We start from the raw sequence: 24,224 nt of genomic DNA on the forward strand, positions 1-24,224 counted from the left end.
CCAGCATGACTAATCCACTTCTGGCACAATGGAACACTGTGACTGAAGCCAGAGCACACGGGAACATCATTTACCTTCACGTCACAGCGGTACCTATTTATTTACTTGCACTGGTGTGCTTTCGAACTGCTAGGTTGGCAGGAGCTGGGACAGAGCAACGGGAGCTCACCCCATTGCAGGGATTCAAACCACTGACCTTCCAATCAGCAAGCCCAAGAGGCTCAGTGGTTTAGACCACAGGGCCACCTGTCACCCCTGACCCACCTTTTCTTTAAACTAAAAAGTACCAAACATTGCAACCCTTATTCATAGGGGAGTTGCTCCACCCACTTGATCGTTCTGCTTTTCCTTTCCTGGACCTTTCTCAACTCTGCAATGTCCTCTTTTGAGGTGAGGAGACCAGAATTGCACACAGTATCTCAGGTGTGTTCGCACCACAGATATGTAGAATGGCATTATGAAGTTGGCAGTTTTATTTCCAGCTCCTTTCCTAATGATTCCTAGTGTGGAATCTGCCTTTTCCACGGTTGCCACCCTCACATCTTCTCAATCTACGACTCAAGGACATGAAGGTGGGCTTGGCCTGGCAGCCCACCCAAAAGGGGAGGATGCACAAGACACCAGGATGATGGGACAGAGAAAACAAAGGAAGCCCCCGCCCATTGAAACACAGAGGGAAGACAATCCCCTTAAAGAGAAAACCACCCCCTTGGAGAGAAGACAATGGCAAGGAGATGGTCATGCTGCTCCCATGTCAACAGCCAAAGGGGATTGGGCAGCAACAGAGTTTGACAAGGGTTCACAAGCAGCCATTGTGCAAATTGTGTGCCCATCTCAGGACCACGGAGGGGACTCTGGCAAGATCCCCAAGACAAGAGTGGCTCAGCTCTTGTTTCTCTCCCTCCACCCCCAGCTGGATCTGGCAGATGAGGGCTGCCGGTGTTTGCGGAGAGAGACAGACAGATGGAGGACTCACTTGCTGGCTTCTGGGTTCCAAAATGCAACTCCAGGTTGAGGTATTTGACCATGTCGCTCAGTTTGTCGTAGTCCGAGTCTTCCCCAAGCTGCGCAAGGAAAAGGTGTGGTCAAGGACTCCAGAGGCCAAGAGCACAGGGTAAACATCTCTTTCTTCCACACCAGAAGCATACAAGAGGGACTTGGATGGTGCTCAAGCAGGCCTTTATCTGGCAATTTGGGGGCAACCACTGGGACACACAGAGACACACACACACCCCTCCCCTGCAGAGAGGGACTTAAAGCAACATCATAGCTGGGTCTGGAATTGGCTGGAGAGAGCAGCCTCCCAGACAGACTTCCCTTGGGTTTGATACAGTGATTTGTTATCTGCAATGTTTGTCTGTTTCTTGCAGACCACAAGGACAGCTCCAGCCTCTTGCTATATATTTGAGGCACTTCTCCACAGCTACAAATGTGGAGGTTTGTGCCCCCCAAAAGTAAACAAACGAACACTGCCCGCAAAGTACTCTTGTGGCCTGCTTGATATGAAAAGTAGGACCGCCCTGCATTTTTCCGCACATTACTCAGCTGGAAAACTGGATCGCAACATTCAGAGATGAGCAAATCTCAAAGGATGGTTGTGGTTTGGTCTGTCTATTGCAAACTGAGTGGGTGGACGTCGGGGTTGGGGGGGGGGGAGAGATGTGCCTTTAAATGTGAACTGGAGCTTCCTTAACATTACCTGACCCCAGATGGTGCCTTCAGAATTCTCCACCTGCTCCCAGCGCAGCCGCTTGACACTCATGTGCTTGGACTCGTTCCTGCGCTGAATGATGCCCTGAGTCAGCGGAGGGAGAACACAGGGGACCGGAGGGGGCAGGGGAGGTGGAGGAGGTGGAGGGGCTTGCTGAGAGTGGCTGTCTGGGGGCTTGGGCTGGGGGGCAGAGGAGGAGGAAAAGGAGGAGGAGGAGGGAGTCTTCTTCACGGCCTCCATGCTCCGGTGCTCCTCTTTGGGCTCGTGGAAGTGCAGTGGAGGCGGGAGTGGGGGTGGGCTGATGGGGGGCGGAGGGATGTGATCGGACAAGGTGGAGTAGGTCAAGGAGCTGCCTTCGCTGCTGCTCAGGTACTCGCTGGCGCTGCTCATGTCGTTGGTGACGTAGCTGCCCTGGTCGTCGTGGAAACTCATCTGGGGAGAGAAAGACGAGAGATTAGATGGCTAAAGCACTCTGGAACTCCCTGCCAATGGACGTTAGGCAGGCACCTTTGCTGTTCCCCTTTTGGCACCTTTTGAAAACACTACTGTTTAGACAAGCCTACCCAGAGGTGGAGAATGCTGGTGTGTGCTTTAAACTGCTTTCAGTTTATTGTTGGTTTTGTCCTCTGTGTGTTTTACAGAGTTGTTCTTGCTGATGATTTTATTGTTTCGTTCTCCATGTGAACTGCTTTGAGGGGTTTTAAAAAAACAACCAATCAAACAGTGTATAAATTCTATGCAATAAATAAATAGATGGACCATCTCAAGAGGCAGCTCCAGAGCACCAGAATATGCCTTTCCCAAGAGGGGTTCTGGGGTGCAAGAGGATGTCATTGGCATTGTTAAGGGGTGGCCCAGGGGGACAGAGGCCCACACCATTTGTACTGGGCCCTGTATCTCCTGCACCTCCCTTCGGTGGCTGGTGGGAGGGGGGCTTCATAGTAAAAACAAACTTGCTTACAGGGTAGTTCCTGGACTGGGCTAGCCTGGCCTCAGGTGCCCGTGCTCTGGTGGCATCCTGTCTCGGTTACTGCATTGCACTGTGTGGGGGGCTGCCCTTGAAGATTGTCTGTAGGGTTGGAAGGGACCCAAAGGATCATCTAGCCCAACCCCCTGCAATCAATATCAATCAACAATATTGTTGCTGATATGCTTGCTGTCCTGGGAACCTTTGGGAGTAAGAGCAGGATATAAATTGAAATTATTGTTGTTGTTGTTGTTGTTGTTACGACACCAGTTACCAGCCTTCATTTATCGAGGGGTCTCAATGCATATAAATTAGCATATGCAAACTGTATTCAAATTTATTCCATGGGTCTTCACCCTATGTCCTATATGCACCAAACCACAATGCCCCTGGGCATCGCCTTGGTTTTGTCCACAGGTTGAAGCATTATGGGGTGCCCATTCCACCATGTTTTGGCATTCCCCACCTACACCATGCAAATTGCTGGGTGCAGGGGTGGGTGGCAGGGGGCAAAGTTCCCGGGGGTCTGAGGGTGAAGACTTGCCAAGGAAGCTTCCCCGCCTCCTGGCACTTTTTACTGGAGAAGCAAAGTGCCACCCTCTCTCTCCTACCTCCTCGTAGTCATTTTCAGGAGTGAGGAAGTCATCCACGATGGTGATCCGGTGCCCCAGCTGCTCACTCAGAGCGTCCAGGAAGCGGTCCGTATCCCGGCTGCGTGGTGGGCGGGAGAAGGTGAAGAGCTTCTTCCTCCGGGAGAGTGGGCTGAGGGCGTAGCCTGCGTGCTTCGGGGATGGGGTGGGGCTGCAGTCCAGGCTGACGTAGGGGTTGGATTCGGTGCTGCAGGGGGAGGGGATCCCACCGTGTGAGTGGTAGTAGCACGGCTGGTCGGGTGGAGGGTGGTCGTTCTGCCAGGAGATGCTCAGGCCCGACTTCCGCGCACCTGCAGGGGGATGGAAAGGGAACAAAGCGGTTCCATTGGATTTGGCCTTGCCCTGCAAAGGGGGCAGGGCAGCCGATAATGGCTCTGAGTTTGCAGAATGTCCACATGTGCAGACCTTGGAACGGAATCAAATCACTGCAAAGACAAGAGTAGGGAGTTAATATGCAGAGACAGCGTAGTGTAGTGGTTAGAGTGTCAGACTAGAACCTGGGAGACCCGGGTTCAAATCCCCATTTGACATAAGCTCATTGGGTGACCTTGGCCCAGTTGCTGCCTCTCAGCCTAACCTACCTCACAGGGTTGTTGTGGGGGATAAATGAAGAGGGAAAGAACTATTTGTGCCACTTTGAGCACCTTAGAGAGAATAAAAGGTGGGATAGCAATACAATAAATAAATAAATATAATATAATATTTATTATTTGTACCCCAGCCACTCTGGGCAGCTTCCAACAGAAATCAAATGCAAAAATATCACACATTAAAAACTTCCCTAAAAAGGGCTGGCTAAATAAATAATAAATAAATAAATAAATAAATAAATAAATAAATAAATAAATAAATAAATAAATAAATAATGGATATAGCCATCCCAGTCAATCCCATACAGATAAACTTGTGGCATCTTAAAAAAAACAAGCAAACTTGGTGCCAAGCTGGGATGGGTGAATCTGTCGATTCGGGTTTTTCGTTCTTCCAACTCAATGCTGAGCTCTTCATACTTCTGCATCTGTTTGCATTTTTTTAAAAAAAAAAAAAAGTGCTCCTGAAAATTCACCAGGATTTTTGTGTACATCTCTCCTCCCTTTAGGAGCTGCAGAAAGATATACCCAGCTCCCTTAACTGTTCCTCACAAGGGTTTGTTTCCGGACCCTTGATCATCTTGGTCACCCTCCTCTGCACTCCTCCTTCCAGCTTGTCAATATCCTTCTTAAACTGGGGTGCCCAGAACAGGACACAGGGCTCCAGGTGGGGGTCTGACCAAGCAGCTGAATAGAGTGGTATTATCGCTTCCCTTTATCTGAAAACTATATATGGGTAGAGTTATCCCAGCATGAACCAGTCCTCTGACTTTTGTGATGCATTATGTGCACCATCTCAAATTCACAAGTTGCTTCTGCTGCCAAGCCAAGACACAAGAGCGAGGCGAGGGGGGGGGTGGAGAGTATATTTTCACCTGCTGGGTTTCCTTGCTCTGGAATGGGAGGTGATGTCCTGTGCATGGCTAGGTTGCCCAGCTTCCCTCCAAAGCCAGTGGTCAGTCTGGTTTCCAGTTCTGCATAGACAGCAGACATCTGAAAAAGAGCAGAGGGAAGGAAGGAGTCCCTGTGCGCTCAGCCTGGGCCTACCTCCCACCCCTCCTCACTAGCTTCATTTTCCATAAGCCGGACCCAGAACTCACCATTTTGGGGTTAGGCGTCTCCGGAAGGGAAGTCCCATCCCCCGCTTGCCTCTCCCCTGCAGCCAAGCGGACTGGCACTTCAGTGGCTTCGCTGGGACCTGGTGGGAAGAGAAATGGAGAGGCAGCAGGGGCAGAAGCTGCCAGAGGCGGCTGTGGACCAATTGGGACTGGCAGAGTGGAAAGCAAGGGCACAGCTGAAGCCAGAACCAATGGCAGGCAGAGCCAACACATCCTAGTTTTGTCCCCATCCTAGTGCCCAGCTGAGTTCTGCAAGGCAACATCCAGGCTATGAAGGAGGAAGCTGGCCGCCAGTTCTTCTCCACACCAACACTGTCCCTGTTGCACCATGGCCAAACACCCAAGGGTAGGGGAGTCCCATGCAGGAAAGCAGGAACCTCATCTTCTCAAGCCACTGTGCATTCCAAGGCATGTCCCAAAATATCTTGTCACAGCGTAGAGCAGCACTGGGGAACCTTTAGGAGAAGGTGATATGGCCCTCCAGCGATCTGTGTCTGGCCCTCAGAACTCTCCCCTAGCCACACCCTTCCCCACAAAGGAAGAAGTGCCTTTAATCATCATGAAAATTCATCAGTGCTAATTTCTCCTAACAAACACTTTTTTGCAGTTTTGATTCATGTACACATTTTTGCAAGCAATTTCCCTTAATGTGATGCAGTCTCGCTACATTACTTTCACGTTTATGCACACTTCATACATGCATATTTATACACATTTCTTGGGCGGAAAACTGCACTGCAAAATGTGTGTATTTCAAAGAAGGGCTGAGCTTCAGCTTTCATATTGTTTCAGAAAGTGAGAATTGGATAGATTTGCCTCTCAATGAGAAGTGAATCAGATTTCTCCACCATCCCAACCTCCTGCATATCAGCCGGGTGAGTGGAGCTAGTCAAAAGTGGGAAGGAACATAAAGACACACAGAGTGTGACCTACCTCCAGCTCCACTGCCCTCAGGACTGTGGGTGGGGACATTTTCCCGGCATGCTGAGGCCCCCCGCATGGAGCTGCGGTGCCGATCCTCTGCCTCTGTCTCAACTGTGGCTGAAAAAGAAGTGGAACTGCCTGAGAGATGCCCAAGGCTGCAGTGTTTGGGACTTTACAGTCCCGACTGAAGGAGAGTAAGAGGATGCACAAGAGAAGCTTATCAAATCATACACCACATGGATGATTTTTGTCTCTCTCCGTTGTAACGCTAGAACTCATGGGCATCCAATGAAGCTGAACGTTGGAAGATTCAAGACACAAAAGAAAGTCCTTCTTCGTGCAGCACATAATTAAGCTATGGAACTCCCTTCCACAGGAGGCAGCAATGGTCATGAGTTGCAATGTTAAGAGAGAGGGAGAAAAACTTTTCTCTATCCACTTTCTCCAAATCATGCATAATTGTATAAGTTTCCTCTCAGGGTTCATCCACACTTCCTCTGGTCTAGCTGTCTCCTCCCAGAGAAAACTGCTCTTCAGTGCTCAATCAGAGCAAACGGCAATACGAGTGTTCTATGGATTGCTGTTTGTTCTGATTTAGAGCTAAAGAGTAGATTTTCCCTGGGAACGGAGTGCGACAGAGAGAAAACCACAAGCGGAAGTATGGACGAGCCCTTTATCACCTTTTCTCTAACTAAAAAGCCCCAGATGCTTCCATCTTTCCTCAAAGGGGAGTCATTGGGGTTGCTCTTTTCTGAACCATGAGGACATCCAGCAATAACAAATGCATGGAGGATAAGGCTATCAGCAGCTAGTAGCCACAATGGCTGTGTATGACCTCCAGTAACAGAGGCAAGATGCCTCCCCTTATAACTTGCAAGGAATCGTATGTGGGGAGTGTTGCACCCAAGGTCCTGCTTGCAGGTTTCCCAGAAGAGGAATCCAGTTGGCCACTGTGAGAACAGGTTGATGGACTAAATAGCCCCCCCCCCTCCCGCACGAGATCCAGCACTGCAGGGCGCTTCATAACAGCAGCAACTATTTTATTATTTGTACCCCACCCATCTGACTGGGTTGCCCCAGCCTCTCCCGGTGGCTTCCAACAAATATAAAAGCATCATAAAACATCCAACATTAAAAACTTCCCCATACAGGGCTGCCTTCAGGTGCCTTCTAAAAGTTGTATAGCTATTTATCTCCCTGACATCTGATGGGAGGGCGTTCCACAGGGAGGGGGCCACTACAGAGAAGGCCCTCCGCCCAGTTCTCTTCTTATCAACTCCCTGGAGGAAGCATGGGCTATAAATGACATAAGTAACATTCAGGGCAAGGGCATGGAAATAGAATCCAGGGGGGTGGGCTTCAGCAGCTCCCAGCCAGCTTTGGCTACATTCAGCACAGCCACACTGGGGGTTTCTGGTCAAACTTTGCATCCATTCATTCCAAGACTACAGGAGCTGTTCCTGGAAGGCCTATAGCTCAGTGATAGAACACCTGCTTTGCATACAGAAGGTCCCAGGTTCAAATCCTGACAAAGATTATATCTAACCTTCAGAAGACATCTGAAGGCAGCCCTGTCTAAGGAAGCTATTTAGTGTGTTGTTGTTGTTGTTGTTGTTGTTGTTTCCAAGTAAGGCTGGGAAATGCTCCCTGGCTGAATCCCTGGAGAGTCCCTGCTAGTCAGTGTAGACAATACTGAGTCAGTCTAAAGCAGGTTCCCATGATTTTCCTCATAGCTGCTTTTGCTCTTTGTGACAGGGCTGGTGTGTTTACACACATTCTCTCGGGCGCCTGCTCTCCCCAAGTGCCCTCTCTCCTTTGGCCTCGGCAGCGTTTGAGCTGCTCCCTGGTGTAAAAATAATCTCATTGCCACAAACACGGGCATTTGCTCGCAAATAACCGTTCCCCCCAAAGCTGAAGATTAAGACCTTTCATTCTAAATTTACCCTGCTGGAGATCTAATGCCCACAATCCCCTAAAACACACAGCTGGTGCCGAGGTTGCCACAGCAACTGGAGAGAGCAACAGTGCAGGAAGGAGGTGGGGTGGGCCGCCCTTCACGGCAGGAACTCGGGTGATGCGTTAATACCCACACACCACCGCTGCCGCTGCCGTTCTGTAGCAAGGACACTTTCCCTAAAAGAGAGCTTCGCAGGCTGCTCTTTTTAGGAGCTGGCTGGATTCCTTAACTTATGGGTGGCAAATGCAGCCCTTCACACCTTTCTGTCTGGCTTTCGGGACTCTTCCCAGGCCATGCCCCTTGGTGGCCCTGCTCTGCATCCTCCCTGAGCGCTTTTGCTTGTTTGGAATGTGCCCAGCACTGTGATAATGCCTCTTGCTTGCCTGGATGCAGAGATATAGATGGATGGCACTCCTGTGTGGATGGAATGCACCTGTTTTCCGTGGATTGTGTCCAACTAAGTTTATCCCATGGAAATGAATACACCTAAGTTAAATCACACTCACTGATTTCAGTGGGTCTACTATAAGGATGATTAATGCTGGGCACAACCCCATTGTATTCATATAGAGAATTTCGTCCCAAGTGGTCTCAATGTTATTTACACGGTCGTAAATCTAATTCCGAGTTAACAGAATGTACTAAAAATAGCTGCAAGTTATCAATAACAAAACAAAACAAAACCAATACTATAATACAAAGCAGGCTCATAAACCATCAAACTAAAGTCTGAAAAGCGGAAGAAAAGTAAATTTAAGCATTTCATGCCAAAAGCAGCTCCATCTAGAATAGTTGTTTTGGTTTGTATCTCATTCCGAGAAGTGCAAATTAGGTAGTTTCCCATTAAAGTGCAGACAAAAAGTAACTTCTCACCCATTGCTATTTTGAACATGACAACATAAGAAGCACCTGCTTGCTGGATCAGGCCCTAGGGGGTCCAACAAAGCTCAGCATCCTCTTCTCACTGTAACCAACCAGATGCCCCACTGGGAAACTCAAAAGCAGGCACTGCCCAGGCCTTCTCCTGGCTTGTGATCCTTGGTGACTGGCACTCAGGGGCAAATGCACTCTGCATATGTTTGGCTTGAGGCAGACATTTGAGCTCCTGAGCAGTGCCACCCATGGGTGCTCCTCCCCACCAGGTGCTGGCTGCTCACCTGCCACAGATTTGTAGCCAAGGAACCTGGTGATCTTCTGCTGGCAGTGCTCCTGCTCCTCGTATGTCAGCAGCTGGTAGATGAACTGCCAGATGACCTGCTTGGAGGGGGTGTCCAGGACTGGGTATACGTCCACTATGAGGGTGTCTATGTTCCTGGGGGGGGGGACAAGAGAAAATACAACAGTGATTTTGGGGGGAGCTGGAAAATAGGATGCAATGTTCTTTGGCGCCACCAGGAGATGCCCTGATCTCTTGACCTCTGCTGCCCCTGTGCCTTTAAAAGGAAACCTGACTGGCACAAATTAGGTAGGTGAGGCTTCCCGCATTGCTTGTCCTCCTTGCCAGCAAGAAAGCCTGACTTTTGTCAGGTTGCTACTGAAGGCACTTGAGAATTCAAAGATGCCTCCCATCTTTCTGTAGGAAGATTTAAGTTCTGTCTTGCTAGATCCGAGCTTTCCAAACCGTTAGTAAGTTGGCTGTAGTGTGTAGGTGTGTCAAATGAACACTCCCCACACTCCTTCCAGGGCTAGAAAGCAGTTAGTTTAACCTCTGGTTTGCTAGTAAAACTGAATTACTGTGTCATGAAATGATGTAAGACTGAATTACCATGTCACAAAATGATGCCTGTCTAAAAAGCGTGTCACCAACATGAAAAGTTTGGAAAGCTCTGAGCTTGATAGTGCCATCAGGAAGAGACAGCTCTGCTTGCAATTAGGTTAGTTGCAATAAGGCATCAGGGCAAGTTAGACCTGCCTTAGCCCACTTGCTGGCACATGGTGTCAGAAGTGGGACATTTTCTTAATAACATATCTCTGGCGGTGGTGGAGACCCACCCACCAGCTCCTGGTGCTAGCCTTGAACGGCAAGCCCCTGGCTCCTGATGAAAGGAATTGCATGGACCCAGATGTCAAAGTGTTGGGTCTTCAAGAACCACACTAGGCCCGGATGCAGAACTCATGCAACAGAAAGCACATGGTGAATGGATGCTGCTGCAGGTTCTAACAGGGCTTTGGATGCCCCACTCAGAAATGAATGGAGGGAATAACCAGCAGGCTACCTGTGCTGGAAGAAACTCTCCAGTGCTTTGCAGATTGTGTAGCGCTCTGGTGGCGTAAGCAGATGTTCCAGCTGCTGGTGGAAGGTCCTCCCTTGGATCTTGATGCTGGAGGGCAGGATCTCAGCAACCCACTGCAAGGAGGTGAGTGCCGAGGAGGAGTTGGGGCTCTCCGATGACTCACCGTCTGCACATAAATGGATAAATCATGGTAAAGCAGGAAAAGAGGCAGGTGTGCCTTTGAGCCAAGGTGGGAGATTGGGGCATGAACCCTCCAGTGACCTTTCAGCATAAGCAAGGTGTTTTGGGGGGTTGCACAATAAATGCACCCCTTTCGCTCTCATTCTGACTGTGCAAGTCTTTGCATTGCCCCTCAATGTGGTAGGAAGAGAGGAAGCTGCCTTAGTCAGACCCTTGGGTCCATCCAGCTGAGTACTGTCAGGGACCTTTTGCATCCACAGCATGTGCTCTAGCACTGAGATAGAGCCCTTTCCCTAAAAATAAGATTCTAGTTCTCATGGTTTGGGATAAAAAGCCAAATTATAAAGGCACAGGAAACTTCCTTTTCCCGAGTCAGACCCCTGGTCCATCTAGCTCAGTACTATCTACACTAACTGGCAGCAACCGTCCAGGATTTCATATATTTTCCCAGCCCTACCTGGAGATGCTGGGGATTGAACCTGGGACCTTCTGCAGGCAAAGCAGGTGCTCTTCCACTGAGCTACGGCCCTTCCCCAGACCTAGCAAAGTGACTTATCTCACTATACTTCCGTTATACAGGAGTCATACAAACGACAGGGCCACTTTCACCGTGATGTGCATAAGTTTACTCATGAGTCCATCTCATTCAGGGGCTTACTCACTAGTAAGTGGGCTTAGGGCTGCAGCCTTAATGCTCATGGATGGCATAGGATTTGGACCGTGTTTAAGAATTCGAGCAATACTCTCCCAATATCCACCTGGCAGCTCTATGAAGTTTCATGCGATTTGTTTCTGCGGTGCCAAAGGAGCGGATGTTGACTTCCGTTACGTCCCTAAAGCAGACAACCACCTATTTTGCAAAATCACAAGCTACAAACTGCTCCTGTCCAAAAGCAGGCAAGATCCAAATGGGCAGATTAGTCCTTTTGCAGCCCTGTGAAGACACAGGGGGCTGGGCTATGTAGCAGGTTGTTAAACCTTCATGTGTTTGAAGTGATGTAGTCCGGAAAGAACCCCCACCGTGATAAATCAGAGTTAGCATTCACCCTGGAAGTTTAGCTGACATGAACAATGCCCAGAGCTCACCACCCTGGTGTAATCACTGTTCTGAACCTGTCTTTTAAAGTGGCAGTGCTTCCCCAACACGGCCCCTCTCAAAGCACATGACTCCATCCCAAGTAAAAAAACAAAACAAAACAAAACCCCAGCTGAATCCTCCTGCAAATCTTTGGTGGCTCCAAATATTAACTTTCCCCATCACAGAGATCACTCAGGGTACTGATCGCTGTGTCCATCCTTTGAAACAACCACATTCTCATTTCAAGCTCTATCAGATAACATTTTTATTTTATTTTATTTTATTGAAACAATTTAACTACAACACTAAACTACAACAGTCTCTAAGCCAGGCATGGCCAAACTTGGCCCTCTAGCTGTTTTGGGACTACAGTTCCCCTCATCCCTGACCACTGGTCCTGTTAGCTAGGGCTGATGGGAGTTGTAGTCCCAAAACAGCTGGAGGGCCAAGTTTGGCCATGCCTGCTCTAAGTGGTTTGCGGAGATAACAATTTTTAAAAAATAAAAATCAATTATCAGGCAGGTGCCTTCGCAGTACACTTTTCAGCACCTACTAAAAACGTTTTTGCTTAGGCAAGCCTACTCAAATGTTGAGAATCGGTTCTCGGTTTAGTTTAACTTTTCAAAAGTCTTATTGTTGTCAATTCTTCTTATTGATAATTGCATTATTTTATCTTTTTGTGAAACACTTTGAAGGTTTCCCCCCCCCCCCAATTAAGCAGTGTATACATTTTATGAAATAAAGAATGATAATAAATGGAAATAAGTTGAAATTATAAAATCAAACATCAATTAAAATGCCTGCTGGATTATTGTTTTTTTAAGTCTTTAATAGAAACTGGATGATCAATGGGGGAAGGAGGCTTGTCTGACCTCAACTGGAAGGGAGTTTCTTAAAACTGGGCCCACAATACTGAGTGTGCAGCTGCTGGTGAATATGAGCCACACATCTAGGTCACAAGGGACCACTGACCAGGGTTGGAAACGGAGATATGAAAGCTAGGAGCTAAATGGCACCTTAAACCTAGGTTATGGGTGCAACAACGGAATGTCTAGGCATACCTTTTTTATAAGAATACAGTACGAAGCTGAAAATGAATGAACTGCAGCTAAAATATTATGTTAATTTTTCACATGGTCTAGTCCTTCCCCTGCCCCACCCCCCTAATATTCTTAAGAAGGTCTATTCTCCAGTATTCAAAGAGTAGCTGGAAGTTGGGAGGCAGAAAAAGGTCCTCCTTTCCTTCCACTCTGCAGTTTTAATCTGAAAACTTAGGTGCAGTACTGTGCCCAGAGCTCAGAAACTGCTCATGCTAATGATATTCCCCATCGCAAAATGCGCCTTGAACAATGGGAGTTTCGAACACTGCCACTGACAGACAGCCCTGAAGACCTAAATGACCAGGCAGGGAAACAGGGGGTCAGGAGGTCCTTGAGGTATCCCAGGTTCTTAACTGCATGCTCCCTCCAACCCCAACACACAGAATGCTGTGCTGCTTATGAGCAACATGAGGTTTCTCATAAATAAGGAAACAACAAAAAATTGCCAGATCATGAATAGTAAAAATGTGAAGCTTTTAAGCCGCCTGACTCAGTTGCAGGAACATAGGAAGCTGCCTTATACAGAGACAGACCAGGATCAGTCCATTGAGCTCAATAATGTCTACTACACTAACTGGCAGCGGCTGTCCAGAGTTTCAGGCAGGGGTCTCTCCCAGCCCTATCTGGAGATGCCAGGGACTGAACCAGGGACCTTCTGATTGCAAAGCAAGTGCTCTGCCACTGAGCTGCAGTCCTTCCCCAGGCTGATCTTCTCTTTGCCACTTGGGAACTGTAGTTTTGTGAGCACCTTGACTTCCCTCTGACATAGACTCTTAGAAATGCATGGCTGTATTCAATGCTGTGCCTACTCAAAGCAGAAGCACTGAAATTAAGGGACACGATCAAGTAAGGTTCATTACTTTCAGTGGGTCTACTGTAAGCAGAACTTGGCTGACACAACCCATCATTTCCAGGGTTGCTACCTTGGGAGTCCTGCAAGCTGCAGGTGAGAGATGGCATCTCGCCTCACGCAGAGGCTGAGAAGAAAGTAGAATGTGCTCCCCTCCCATTCCAACCCTGGGACCAAATCTTCCCCTCGACCCATTTGTGATCTTACCACTAGAAAAGCTCACAATGCCTTCTTCAACCACCAGGGTGGGCATTGCCCCGCTGCCCTGGAGCATGGACACAACCTTCTCATGGGAGCAGTTCCTGCAGAGCGAGAGAAAGTGACATTTCAAGGAGAGTCACAGCCACACAAGAAAAGCCCTTCAAGGAAGGGCAGGTGGGTACTGCGCTGAGCAGGTTTACACAAAGTAGGACACAGTTCATCGACCTGGTGCCCTCCAGATACATTGGACCACAGCTCCCATCAGCCTCTGCCAGCACAGCCGCAGCATTTGGAGACCACCCACCAGGTCAACAAAGGCTGGAGCAGGATAATGCATCTCCTTATTGGGATGCATGGGAACCCAGAGGGGCATTGCAGCCTCCCTGGGTGCAGGCATTCCACAGCCCTAGGGGTGATCATGGGTTGACACAAAGGAGCAGCTCCTTCACCTCATATCCAGGCCGTTTAGGAACAAGATCCTGTCCCCAGCTCTCAAGGATGCTTTGTCAGCTGGACTCCCTAGAGATGGGGGGCAGAGGGAGAGAGCACAAATTGATCAATCATTCAGGACTGGGCAGATGATCCTCTGCCCCAAAAGCACAGTTTCCTGAAGATACAACACCCACACCAACCACACACCTTTCTCTTCCCTGATTGTATTTATGGGCTTAAAGTTTGGTCAGAGAAATGAAAAACACACAGAGAACTTGGAGTTAAGTTAAGTTAAGCTTAAGTTAAGCAAGTGCCATTTCTGGAAATGAAACCATCAGTGGTATTCTGCAGGACACCTTGGTTCTCCTTACCAGGCAAGACGGACTCTATCCACACGGGGGCATGTCCACGTAACGTAAACCCAAAGCTCCTGCTTCCTTTGTAGACACGAACAGTCCTGGGGGGAAACAAGCAAGTTATTAGTCCTTATGTTGGTTGGCACTGGGGCAGGAGCTTCAGAAACTCCAAGGAAGAACAAGCCTCCTTCTGGCTTCTATTCTCCAGCCCCACCTCCCTTTCCTTGTGAAGATGAGTCTCCTTCTCTTCCCCCCTCCCCACCCCCTTTTTTAAAATAATGAATATTAAGACTTTTCATAACACAATAAAACAAATTAACTAACCTAAGCAAAAGAAGAAAAGAAAGAACAAAGAAATGAAAATAATTTAAAGTTCTCTCTCACAGGTATATCTTAATTTTTGTCCCATACAGAAAAGGTTGTACCTTCCCAGCTCTCACTTTCCCCCAGCCTAGGAGATCTCACCTCCCCTGCCTCCTTCAACAACCGTCTATCACCTTCATCGGCATGCAGTTCTTCCATTACTGCCTCTGACTGTGGAGGCAAAGCCAAGCCATCATAGCTAGTGGCCACTGACGGCCTTCTATGAGGAAGAGGCTCACACACCCTCACTGCACCTTGAACTTGGGCATCAGGGTAGCAGGTCCTAGCATGGTTAGTAATTCTCAAGCAAGGTCCTGCATCAGATAATGATATACTGGATGGATGGCTGAAGGAGAGAGACATAGAGATGGTCTCTTCTGCTTGTTGCCATTGTAGTTGCCCCCACCATAGATGGCTTGCTATACAAAGGAAGATCGATGTGGCATGTTACCTACACACACACACACCCCACAGCATCAGCATCAAGAGCATGGGGAAGGCCACCAGCTTAGGAAAATGTGACAGATTGTTATTTCAAAGCCAGCGCTTCTTTGATGTTTATGACATTTCTATTTAACCACAGGTGAAACAACAGCAGATACAATCAGGATTCAAGGTGACCTTAACAGGCTGGAGAACTGGGCCAAAACTAACAACAAGAATTTCAACAGGGACAACAGTAAGGTTCTGCAATTAGGCAGAAATATTCAGATGCACAAATGCAGGATGGGGACACCTGGCTTGACAGCATTGTATGTGAAAAGAATATAGGTGTCTCAACTCTACAATTCTAGCATCAACAGCTGGCAGCCTTGTACTGCAGAGAGGCCTGTGTACCTGTTAATTCAAGGGTAGCCAACGTGGGGCTCTCCAGTTGTTAGAATCATAGAGTTGGAAGGGAACCTAAGGATCATCTAGTCCAACTCCCTACAATGCAGGACTATGCAGGTGCCTCATACGGGAATCAAACCTGCAACCTTGGCATTATCAGCACCACCCCCTAACCAACTGAGCTATCCTATGAGACTACAACTCCCATCAGCTCCAGTGCGCATGGCCATTGGCTAGGGAGTCTGGAGGGCAGTCCATCGACTACGCTCCTGTGCTAAATAAGCCCATACATAAAACAAAACACTGAAGAAGAATCACATGGGGGGTTTGTTTTGCAGCCCTTATGATTCTGCGGGGATGGCTTCTTCCTTCCTTCTATAGATTTACAGATCTATATAATGTTTAGATCGCAGAATGCAAACACCTGCAGTGAGTTCCAAAGGTCTGTGGGAAGGGAGGGTTACCTGCGAGCAGCCCCTGAGCCCACATTGCTGGCGATGAGGGAAGTCGCCTTCCTCAAGCTTTTGCCGTTCTCCTCGTGGCTCCTCGGCACTGAGCTGGCCCGCGTGGAGACCAGGAGGCGCTCGTGGTGGTCCTCGCTGCGGCTGCGCCTCAGCCGGCTGGCGGAGTGCTTGCTCTTGGCGTGGCACAGTTTGCTGATGAGGCTCTGGGAGACCACCTCGTCGAAGCGCTGTCGGTGTTTCCTGGGGATGAAGATCCTGGAGAACATGGCAAGGGAGAAGCGTTAGGGAAGTGGCAGAGAAAGGGCAGGGCAGGCTCCAGCAATCCAGTCCAGAGCCTTACAAACCCATCACGGCGGAAGAAAACCCAGCATTTATAAGAGCACAGAGGGAGGTGGAGCAGAGTCCTCTGATCCTCAGCTGCTGAGTCGTGTTATTATAGGAATCAAATGCACAGCTCGTCCTCCTGAATGCTGGATCTAAACACCTTGCAAAGAGAGGAACGAGCTTCCGGGCTCACTACAGCCATGTGCCGGTTGCAAATTTGGTGCCTTTGGCTGTTTCACCAGCTACCCTTTTATTCTCCCAGCATAGGAAATACGTCAGATCTGGCAGGTGAAATATGCACACGGGTGACACGCTTGCCGTTTGCAAGCCAGCCCCGAAGTGTGGAGTATTTTTAAAGCTCAACTCACAGATGGTGTTTTCTCTTCACTATGGTCTGACAGCAAAATCACAATGAGCTCACCAGCCCCGCATCCCACCCCACTGAAGGCATCCTTGCTGCGCTTGGCATTCAGGAACACAAACGCCCACGCCAAGCCTACCCACGCAGGCAGAGCAGCTGAGGACGCTTTGGTCTTTTTGCAGGGCTACTCGGCAGCTACCAGGATGCCCAAAATATTGGGACAAAGTCGCTGCCAGGTGGAATCGAGCGTGGGTTTTGATTTCCCATGACCTCTGCCGGGGCATCCACCTGAGGCTAAAGGTGTGTGTACGGAGGTGTGCTCAGTGGAAGACTGATGGCATTGCTGTGAGATAAGGTTCAATTTATACCAATATACAGGATGAGCATAGGATGAAAGGATGCAGGGGTGGACTACATGACCCTTGGAGTCCTTTCCAACTCATCAACTCTACGAGTAACACTCTGACGGGGCCTATTCCCCACTTGGGGGTGGGGGAGGTAATCACAGGGCTGTTGAAGGGACCCCAAGAGCATACATTGGGCAAAAGATTCCTGCATTGCAGCAGGTTGGACTAGATGACCCTCATGGTCCCTTCAACTCTATGATTCTACGATTCTAGGGCATCCACCTAACTCCAGTCCTACAATATTTTTCACTGACTGCTTTGTATGCGGTTGGGCTGGTCCCCCCCCCACTCCACTTGTGGCGGAGGTTGTAGGGCATGTGGGGTACCAGCTGGTGGACCGCCTGGGGGGCTCCTGCCACTTGAGACATCAGCCCCACCCTGCCTAATGGATAGGAAAGTTCTCACTGCAGGCGTTCTTTGCATCGCAAATGGTTTTGCCTGAGGTGCCTGGGGTGGGGGTCACCACAGTCCTCCTCTTTCCCCTTCTTGCTCCAGAGATGAGAAGGCCTTGCACCTTTCTCCTCCTCCAGCCTCCTTGGTTCTCCCTGCCTTTCCCTTCTGTCTCCAATGCCTGAAGCCCAGGCAGGCAGTCTCCCCTCCCCTCCTTACCCCCCTTCTCCTGCCTCTTTCACAGAGCTGCCTGTTTCCCATGGAGGTGACACCACTGCAGCTTCTCTGAAGAAGAGGGCTCCAAAAAGCACCAATTAATTGGCCTCAAATTACATCCTGTGATCAGGGGGAGAAACTTCACACAGCAAAAGTATTAACAGCAGCAGCGGGAACAGCAGCTATTCTAGAAAAGGCAACACGTACTAATAGTTCACCCTTCGCAGAGTTACCATTCCTGGCTGCCCTTAACAGTGCCCAGAATAATCTGAGGTGGGGAAAAAATGTGCTTGGAAGAAATCGTATGTATGCAGCCAATTGATTTTGGCTGTCCAGCTAAGCTGGGCTTAGCTGGACAGAAGGCCTGCCCCTGGGGGCTGTTGGATCTTTCGGCCCCTTCCTCCTCCCCACGGGTGCAAAGTGTGTTGCTCAGGGCACAGACCAGTGATATATTTCCCTGGTGTTAAAAACTTAAGATGAGCCTGTTGGATCAGGCCAGGGGCCCGTTCAGTCCAACATCCTGTTCTGACAGTGGCCAACCAGACGCCTCTTCTGAGAAACCCACAAGCAGCACCCAAGTAGACACCAATAACCTTTTTCTCCATGAATTTGTCTGATCCTCCTTAAAAGCCATCCAAGAAGCACCATCCTTAGCAGATGTGGCGCCAGGCTGCAAATATCCGCCCAGTGCCCCCAAATTACCACGGAGAGTGTTGAGGTGGCCGTAGCTGCGCACTGCCAGCCTTCCGGGGGGGGGCGCAACTCTCCCCCATGCCGCTGTGGGAAAGCAATCTCCGCAGAGGCTTGGGAGTGAAGTTGCACCCCTCCCAAGCCTCCTCGGGAGGAGAGCGATCCCCGCAGAGGCTTGGGAGGGAAGTTGCGCGTCCGCCAGCCATATGGTTGGCAGGGCGCAGCTTCCATCCTAAGCCTCTGCAGGGGTCACTCTCCTCCCGAGGAGGCTTGGGAGGGAAGCTGCATGCCCGCCAGCCTTATGGTTGGCGGGGCACAGCTGGCAGGTGCAGGGAAAGGGGAGGCCGCCGACAAAGCCACACAGCTCCCCCCCCCAATTGCTGGGGCGCCCCTGAGAGGCCGGCGCCCTGGCGTGATGCACCACTAAGCCCTATGGGAAAGACACCTCTGCATACAAGTGGGTGCCATCACTGCCTCCTGTGGGAGTGCCACAGTTTAACTATACAGTCGCTCACTTGAATCCCTCTCCCACTGAGGCAAAACAGAAATTGAATGAAAGTAAGGCCAGTGGCAGGGGAGGGGTGTGTGGATGGGAGGCAGCAGAGGGGAGGGGAGGGGAGGAGGAGGTGGGTGGTGACCAGTGCGCTGCTTGTGGGCCTAGATCTTCTGCCACTCCCAATGGCCCGGAGGCTGCTGCCTGGAGGCAATTGTTCCACCATGCCTCATGGGAGGGCCGGCCCAGCCCTCTCCTGATTTGTAGTCAAGAGACGGGCCCAGAATGGCACATAATCGAAGAGAAATAGCAGGGGGTGGGATATTTCTATCTGCTTTCTCTGCACCTTGCATAACCTTATGCACCTCTATCATGTCTCTATTTTCTTGCCTTTTTTCTAAACTAGGAAGCCCCAGAGGTTGCAACCTTTCCTCATCTAGGGACTAGTCATTAGCCCTTTGATCATTCTGCACCTGTAACGTGCAGTTACCGGTACTATTTTGCACAAGAGGGAAATGCCATCTAGTGGAAGGCAGGCAGCTGGTCAGGGCCTGGCCTTGGAGAACAACCCCTCGAACTTGTTTCAGCTGCTGGGGAGGTTTAAATAGCCGAATAGATTGGCTGAGTCGAAGAGAAACTCACATCCATGTCAACAGGGATTGTGCAGAAGACCCTCCTGGTAGACTTTGATCTGTCATCTACCAGTCCCAAAACCTCCTGCCTGGTGTGGCTCTTCATTTTTCTTCATTCTGGGTCACCTGTTGACAACTCAGTGAGAGCTGGTGGACGGGAGAGGGATGAGTGGGTTATCATTGCAAAAGCAGCTAAAGTGCACCTTGGACCTATCAGCTCCACAGGAAGACACATCTCCGGGTAGATTAAATACATCGCACTGGATTACTCTCGGTTTATAGCGTATAAACCCAGCCAGGCTGTCAGATTGGGAGGGGTGGGAGGAGGGATGAAATGCCATAGCTTCAGGGGCCTGCGTTAGCTTGAAACTAAGGACCAATTTACTCAGTTATAGCTGCCACAAATTGCTGAACTTGGCATGGCGGCCAATCTTGCCAATATCTCTGATGCATACTGAGATCCTTGAGGCCCATGTCTCCTGCTGGGAAAGGCTCCAAGGACTGTGTAGAGAGCATCAGAAGGCTGGAGTGGGGAAAGGGATTATTATTATTATTTTTAAGAGCAGAGAATGGCATGGTAGAGGCAGCATCGCTCTTCACAAACACAGGAATCCACCTTACACCATTCATTGAAAGCCATATCATACCACTCTGAATAGTCATGCCTTCCCCTCCCCCAAAGAATTCTGGGAACTGTAGTTTGCAAAGAGTTTGCTGAGAGTTGTTAGAAGGCCCTTATTCCCCTTACAGAGCTTCGGCTCTCAGAGTTCCCCGAGAAGAGGCGTTGATTGCTAAATCACTCTAGGAACTGTTCCCCTGTGAGGTTCTCCTAACAATTCTCAGAACCCTTCGCTACACTTCCCAGGATTCTTTGGGGGAAGCCAGGGCTGTTTAAAGTGATATCAATGCTTTAAATGCATGGTGCAAATGTGGCCAAATTGGTCCATCTAGCCTGGTATTGCCTACACTAACTGGCAGAGGCTCCCTGTGGGCTTCAGATGGGGACATTCCACAGTCCTATCCAGAGATGTGGTCATCGAATCTGAGGCCTTCTGCATGCATAGCAGACACTACCAATGAGCTGCAAGCCTTCCCAAAGGAATACAAGAAGCTGCCTTCCAGAGTCAGACCACTGGTTTATCAAGCTCAGTGTTATCTATTTTAACTGGAAACGGCTCTCCAAGGTTTCAGGCAGGGGACATGCCCAGCACTACCAGGAGATGCCATTGAGGATAGAACATAAATCGGTCAAGTGAATACAATTGGTCTTAGCGCACATTGTTTTGGGTGGTGGCTTTTTTTAAGTCTACAAACAAAGCATTGCATTGCATTGATTGCATTTATACCCCACCTTTTCTCCAAAGAGCTTAAGGTGGTGTACATAGGTCTTCCCCATCATCATTTAATCCCCACAACAACCCTATGAGGTAGGTCAGGCTGAGTGACTGGCCCAAGGTCACTCAGTGAGCTTCATGTCTGAGTTGGGATTTGAACCCTGGCCTCCCAGGTCCTAGTACAGGGGTTGGTAAACTAAGGCCCGGGGGCCGGATCAGGCCAGATGACTTCTGGATCAGGCCCGCAGATTGTCGTGGATTGGCGTGGGGGTTCTGTTTGTTCAGGCTGCGCCATACTTTTTCTGCACCATTCCATTTTTTTTCTCTATCACACACCACAGCGGAGCCTCCTCCCTCCCTCCTCCTGGCTTCCCCCTGCCCTGCCTACAGGAGGAAGGGGGCTGGGCTGAGCTGACTGAGAACCATTTTAATCAGCCCCTCTCCGGAGCCAGCCCTTTTGCGCTGCTCATCTTCCCCCTGCCGCTGCCACCCTGATGTTCCTGTGGGCCAGAGAGCGGAGCAGACAAACTCCCTCTGCTTACCCACGAGAAGTAGCGGCAGTGGTGGCAGTGGCAGCAGCAGCAGCGGCAGCCCCTGGGAAGGTAAGCGCAGTAGCTGGGACTGGGGTGGGGAGGAGGACTACTTGCCCCCCCCCCGCCTCTTCTTCCAGCTTCCCCCCCCCCAGTGCTGCTTCTCTGGCCTGCCACAAGGTCTGAGGGACAGTGGACCGGCCTGTGGCTAAAAAAAATTGCCGACCCCTGTCCTAGTACAACACTCTAAACAGTACACCACACCGGCTCTCATGCAAAATTGATTGTTCTGTTTTGAAGTTTCCTTTGCATTGAAATGAATGTAAGTTGCATAAATAGTTACATAACTAACCATTAAGTAGCGAGCAGTGATAGGAATAACATGGTATTTGGCAGCAACTGAACTGCATTGGAACGAAAACATAGGACAGGGTGGAAATTGTTGTCTTCTTACATCACTCCCCAGGAGTAGCCTTTGATATTGTTGTGACAACTCTGGGAAATGTTTTTGGCTCGCAACAGATGACAGCTCCATGCTCCCCCCCCCACACACACACACTATCACTACAGCTTTTTTCTGCTGGGTTTAGTAGGGCAACCTCCTGTCTGCATTAATCCCCTCCGTGCATACCCCCTGCTGCCATCTGCCTGGCTTGCCATTGCTTCGCATGGCCCAGGGCAAGAAGCCAGAAGAGGGGGAGGGAGGAGAGAAGAGAGAGGCCTCCAATGCTCTGCCAGGTATTTGGGTGACCTTCCCTATTAATAGGCAGAAACTCAGTCCCTGGGGTGCTATCGCTAGACTGACAGCTTGGTGGACTCCACAGTCGGCTGGGATGCATCGGAGAGGGGTGGGACCTGCTGCATTGCACCTTTTGGTAACCAGAGAAGGTCCTGCCTTCCCTGCTTGGGGAATGTAATACACACTGATCAAGTGGCTTTTGTCCTTCCTCCTCTTCCGAAGGGTGACTCTGCCAGAGGAACAGCCAAGAGGGATGGGAAGAGATGGCACTGAAGAGGCAAAGCACAAATGGCTAGCAAGGAACCCTCTGTTCCCAACTCCTCTCTTCTAAGCAGGCTTTCATAGGATACCAGAGTTGGAAGGGACCCTATGGGTCATCTATTCCACCCCCCTGCAATGCAAGGATATTTTGCAAAGCGAAAACAGCAAGCTTTTTGCTCTGGCTCAACCTTGTCACTCTCTGGCTGGCACTGTCCCCAGGGGACCTTCTGGCCACATGCCGCATGTGGGCCACTGCACACTCCTTGCCAAAGCCAATGCAAAATTCCTTCAAAGGAGACACAGAGCTGGCCGGTCTTACCATGCAGCAGGGGGGAGCAGGGTGCTTCAGGTGCAGGCGGAATTTAGGGAGATGGATGAATAGAGGAGCTGGCGTCCAAGAGATGCAGCTTTTTAAAGTTGGCCCTCAAAGGGATGGAGGGTAAGGCAATCTCTTGGGCTGGCCCTGAAGGGGAGTTCCAAAGGAAGAGCGGTGCTCCTTAGGAGAGACTGAGCAGGCCTTGTTTTGATAGTTGGGAGTGTAAAGCTCCTCCTTCTCCCCAAGCTCCAGGAGCAAACTCTCCTCACTCCAAAGTGGGGGCTCAGATGACATTTGCAATCTTCAAAGCCCCGTCAATCGCATTGGTTGACTTGCTGTCAGTTTTCCAATTCTAGCAGACTTTGAAATAATGGATCAGATTTTGGCTCCCCGCAGTGCTGATGCAAATGGAGGAAAGAAGCTCTGTGGATCAAACAGCAGCTCCTATGATCTGACACACACATACAAAAAAAAAAGACAAAACTGCAAAAGCCCTTCCTTAGCTTGCTCAAGTCTTCTGCAGCAGCTAGAGCAGCTTTCCACAACCTGGTGCCCTCCAAATATTTTGTGCTACAAATCCCATCAGCCTCAGCCAGCCTAATCACAGAGGCACAACCTAGAGTCCAAAACATCTAAAGGGCACTGGGTTGACAAAAGCATCATCTCTCTTGATGAATCCAAGAAAAGTGGACTCTTTATTACTGAGTTTGCTATTGGAATTCTGTTTCAGTGTATCTGAAGAAGTGTGCATGCACACGAAAGCTCATACCAAGAACAAACTTAGTTGGTCTCTAAGGTGCTACTGGAAGGAATGTTTTTTATTTTTCATTTTGTTTCGAGTTTGCTATTGTTCAAGATAAAATCTATTTTGGAAAAAGAAGAAATGAACACTGAACCACTGATATATCACAAGTGAACTTTTTATTTAATGTGTTTGCAATTGTTTAAGATAAAACCTATTTTGGGAGGAAAGCTACTTTTGACATTTTAATGGACATTTATTGTTTGTTTACAGACAGTTGCCTTGGTGATATTATCTTGTGTCGATTGCAGTAGTAATTGTATCACCACCCTGTTCATTGTTTTATTGTTTTGGCTCCCACCTGTCTGTCCATTCTCAAAAGCAAGGGCTGGCAGTCTGGTTGGGTGGGCTCCTTCGCCCACTTGCTTGCTTACGCCAAGGCAGCCTCAGCTCCTGGCAAGCACTATTCGCCTGTGAAGCTTGTAGTCAGTATTGCAACAAACAGCTGTGCAAGCCTTTGTGAGTCAGAGATGTGAGAGGGCATCAGAGGAGGGAGAGAAGTAAAGAGGGACAGATGCCAGTGTTGCCTACGGCACCCCTGACCATTATTCAAGGCACCTCAGGGTGCCACGGCACACTGGTTGGAAACCACTGCCATAATGAGAAGCCCACAAGGAAGACCAGAACACAAGAGCATTATCCCCTCCTGTGGTTTCCAGCAACTGACACTACAGCCTCAGTGTGCTTAGTCTGACAAACAGGAGTCCCCATAAGATCCTCCCA

At 49.5% G+C, this 24,224-nt stretch overlaps 1 protein-coding gene across 1 annotated transcript in view; it reads right to left on the minus strand.

The window, feature by feature from the left end:
- Positions 1–24,224, minus strand: part of GRID2IP (Grid2 interacting protein) — a 52,516-nt gene that overhangs the window by 11,116 nt on the left and 17,176 nt on the right. Inside the window, exons 3-14 of the mRNA XM_033167689.1 lie at positions 16,007–16,261; positions 14,364–14,449; positions 14,010–14,079; positions 13,567–13,661; positions 10,134–10,317; positions 9,075–9,229; positions 5,970–6,071; positions 5,019–5,116; positions 4,794–4,911; positions 3,290–3,618; positions 1,700–2,143; positions 977–1,064 (exon numbers count right to left, since the gene is read on the minus strand). Of these exons, the coding sequence (XP_033023580.1) occupies positions 977–1,064; positions 1,700–2,143; positions 3,290–3,618; positions 4,794–4,911; positions 5,019–5,116; positions 5,970–6,071; positions 9,075–9,229; positions 10,134–10,317; positions 13,567–13,661; positions 14,010–14,079; positions 14,364–14,449; positions 16,007–16,261 (2,024 nt within the window). The remainder of the gene's footprint in view (positions 1–976; positions 1,065–1,699; positions 2,144–3,289; positions 3,619–4,793; positions 4,912–5,018; positions 5,117–5,969; positions 6,072–9,074; positions 9,230–10,133; positions 10,318–13,566; positions 13,662–14,009; positions 14,080–14,363; positions 14,450–16,006; positions 16,262–24,224) is intronic.

Source organism: Lacerta agilis, chromosome 13, assembly GCF_009819535.1.
Source record: "Lacerta agilis isolate rLacAgi1 chromosome 13, rLacAgi1.pri, whole genome shotgun sequence".
Classification (NCBI taxonomy): Eukaryota; Metazoa; Chordata; class Lepidosauria; order Squamata; family Lacertidae; genus Lacerta; species Lacerta agilis.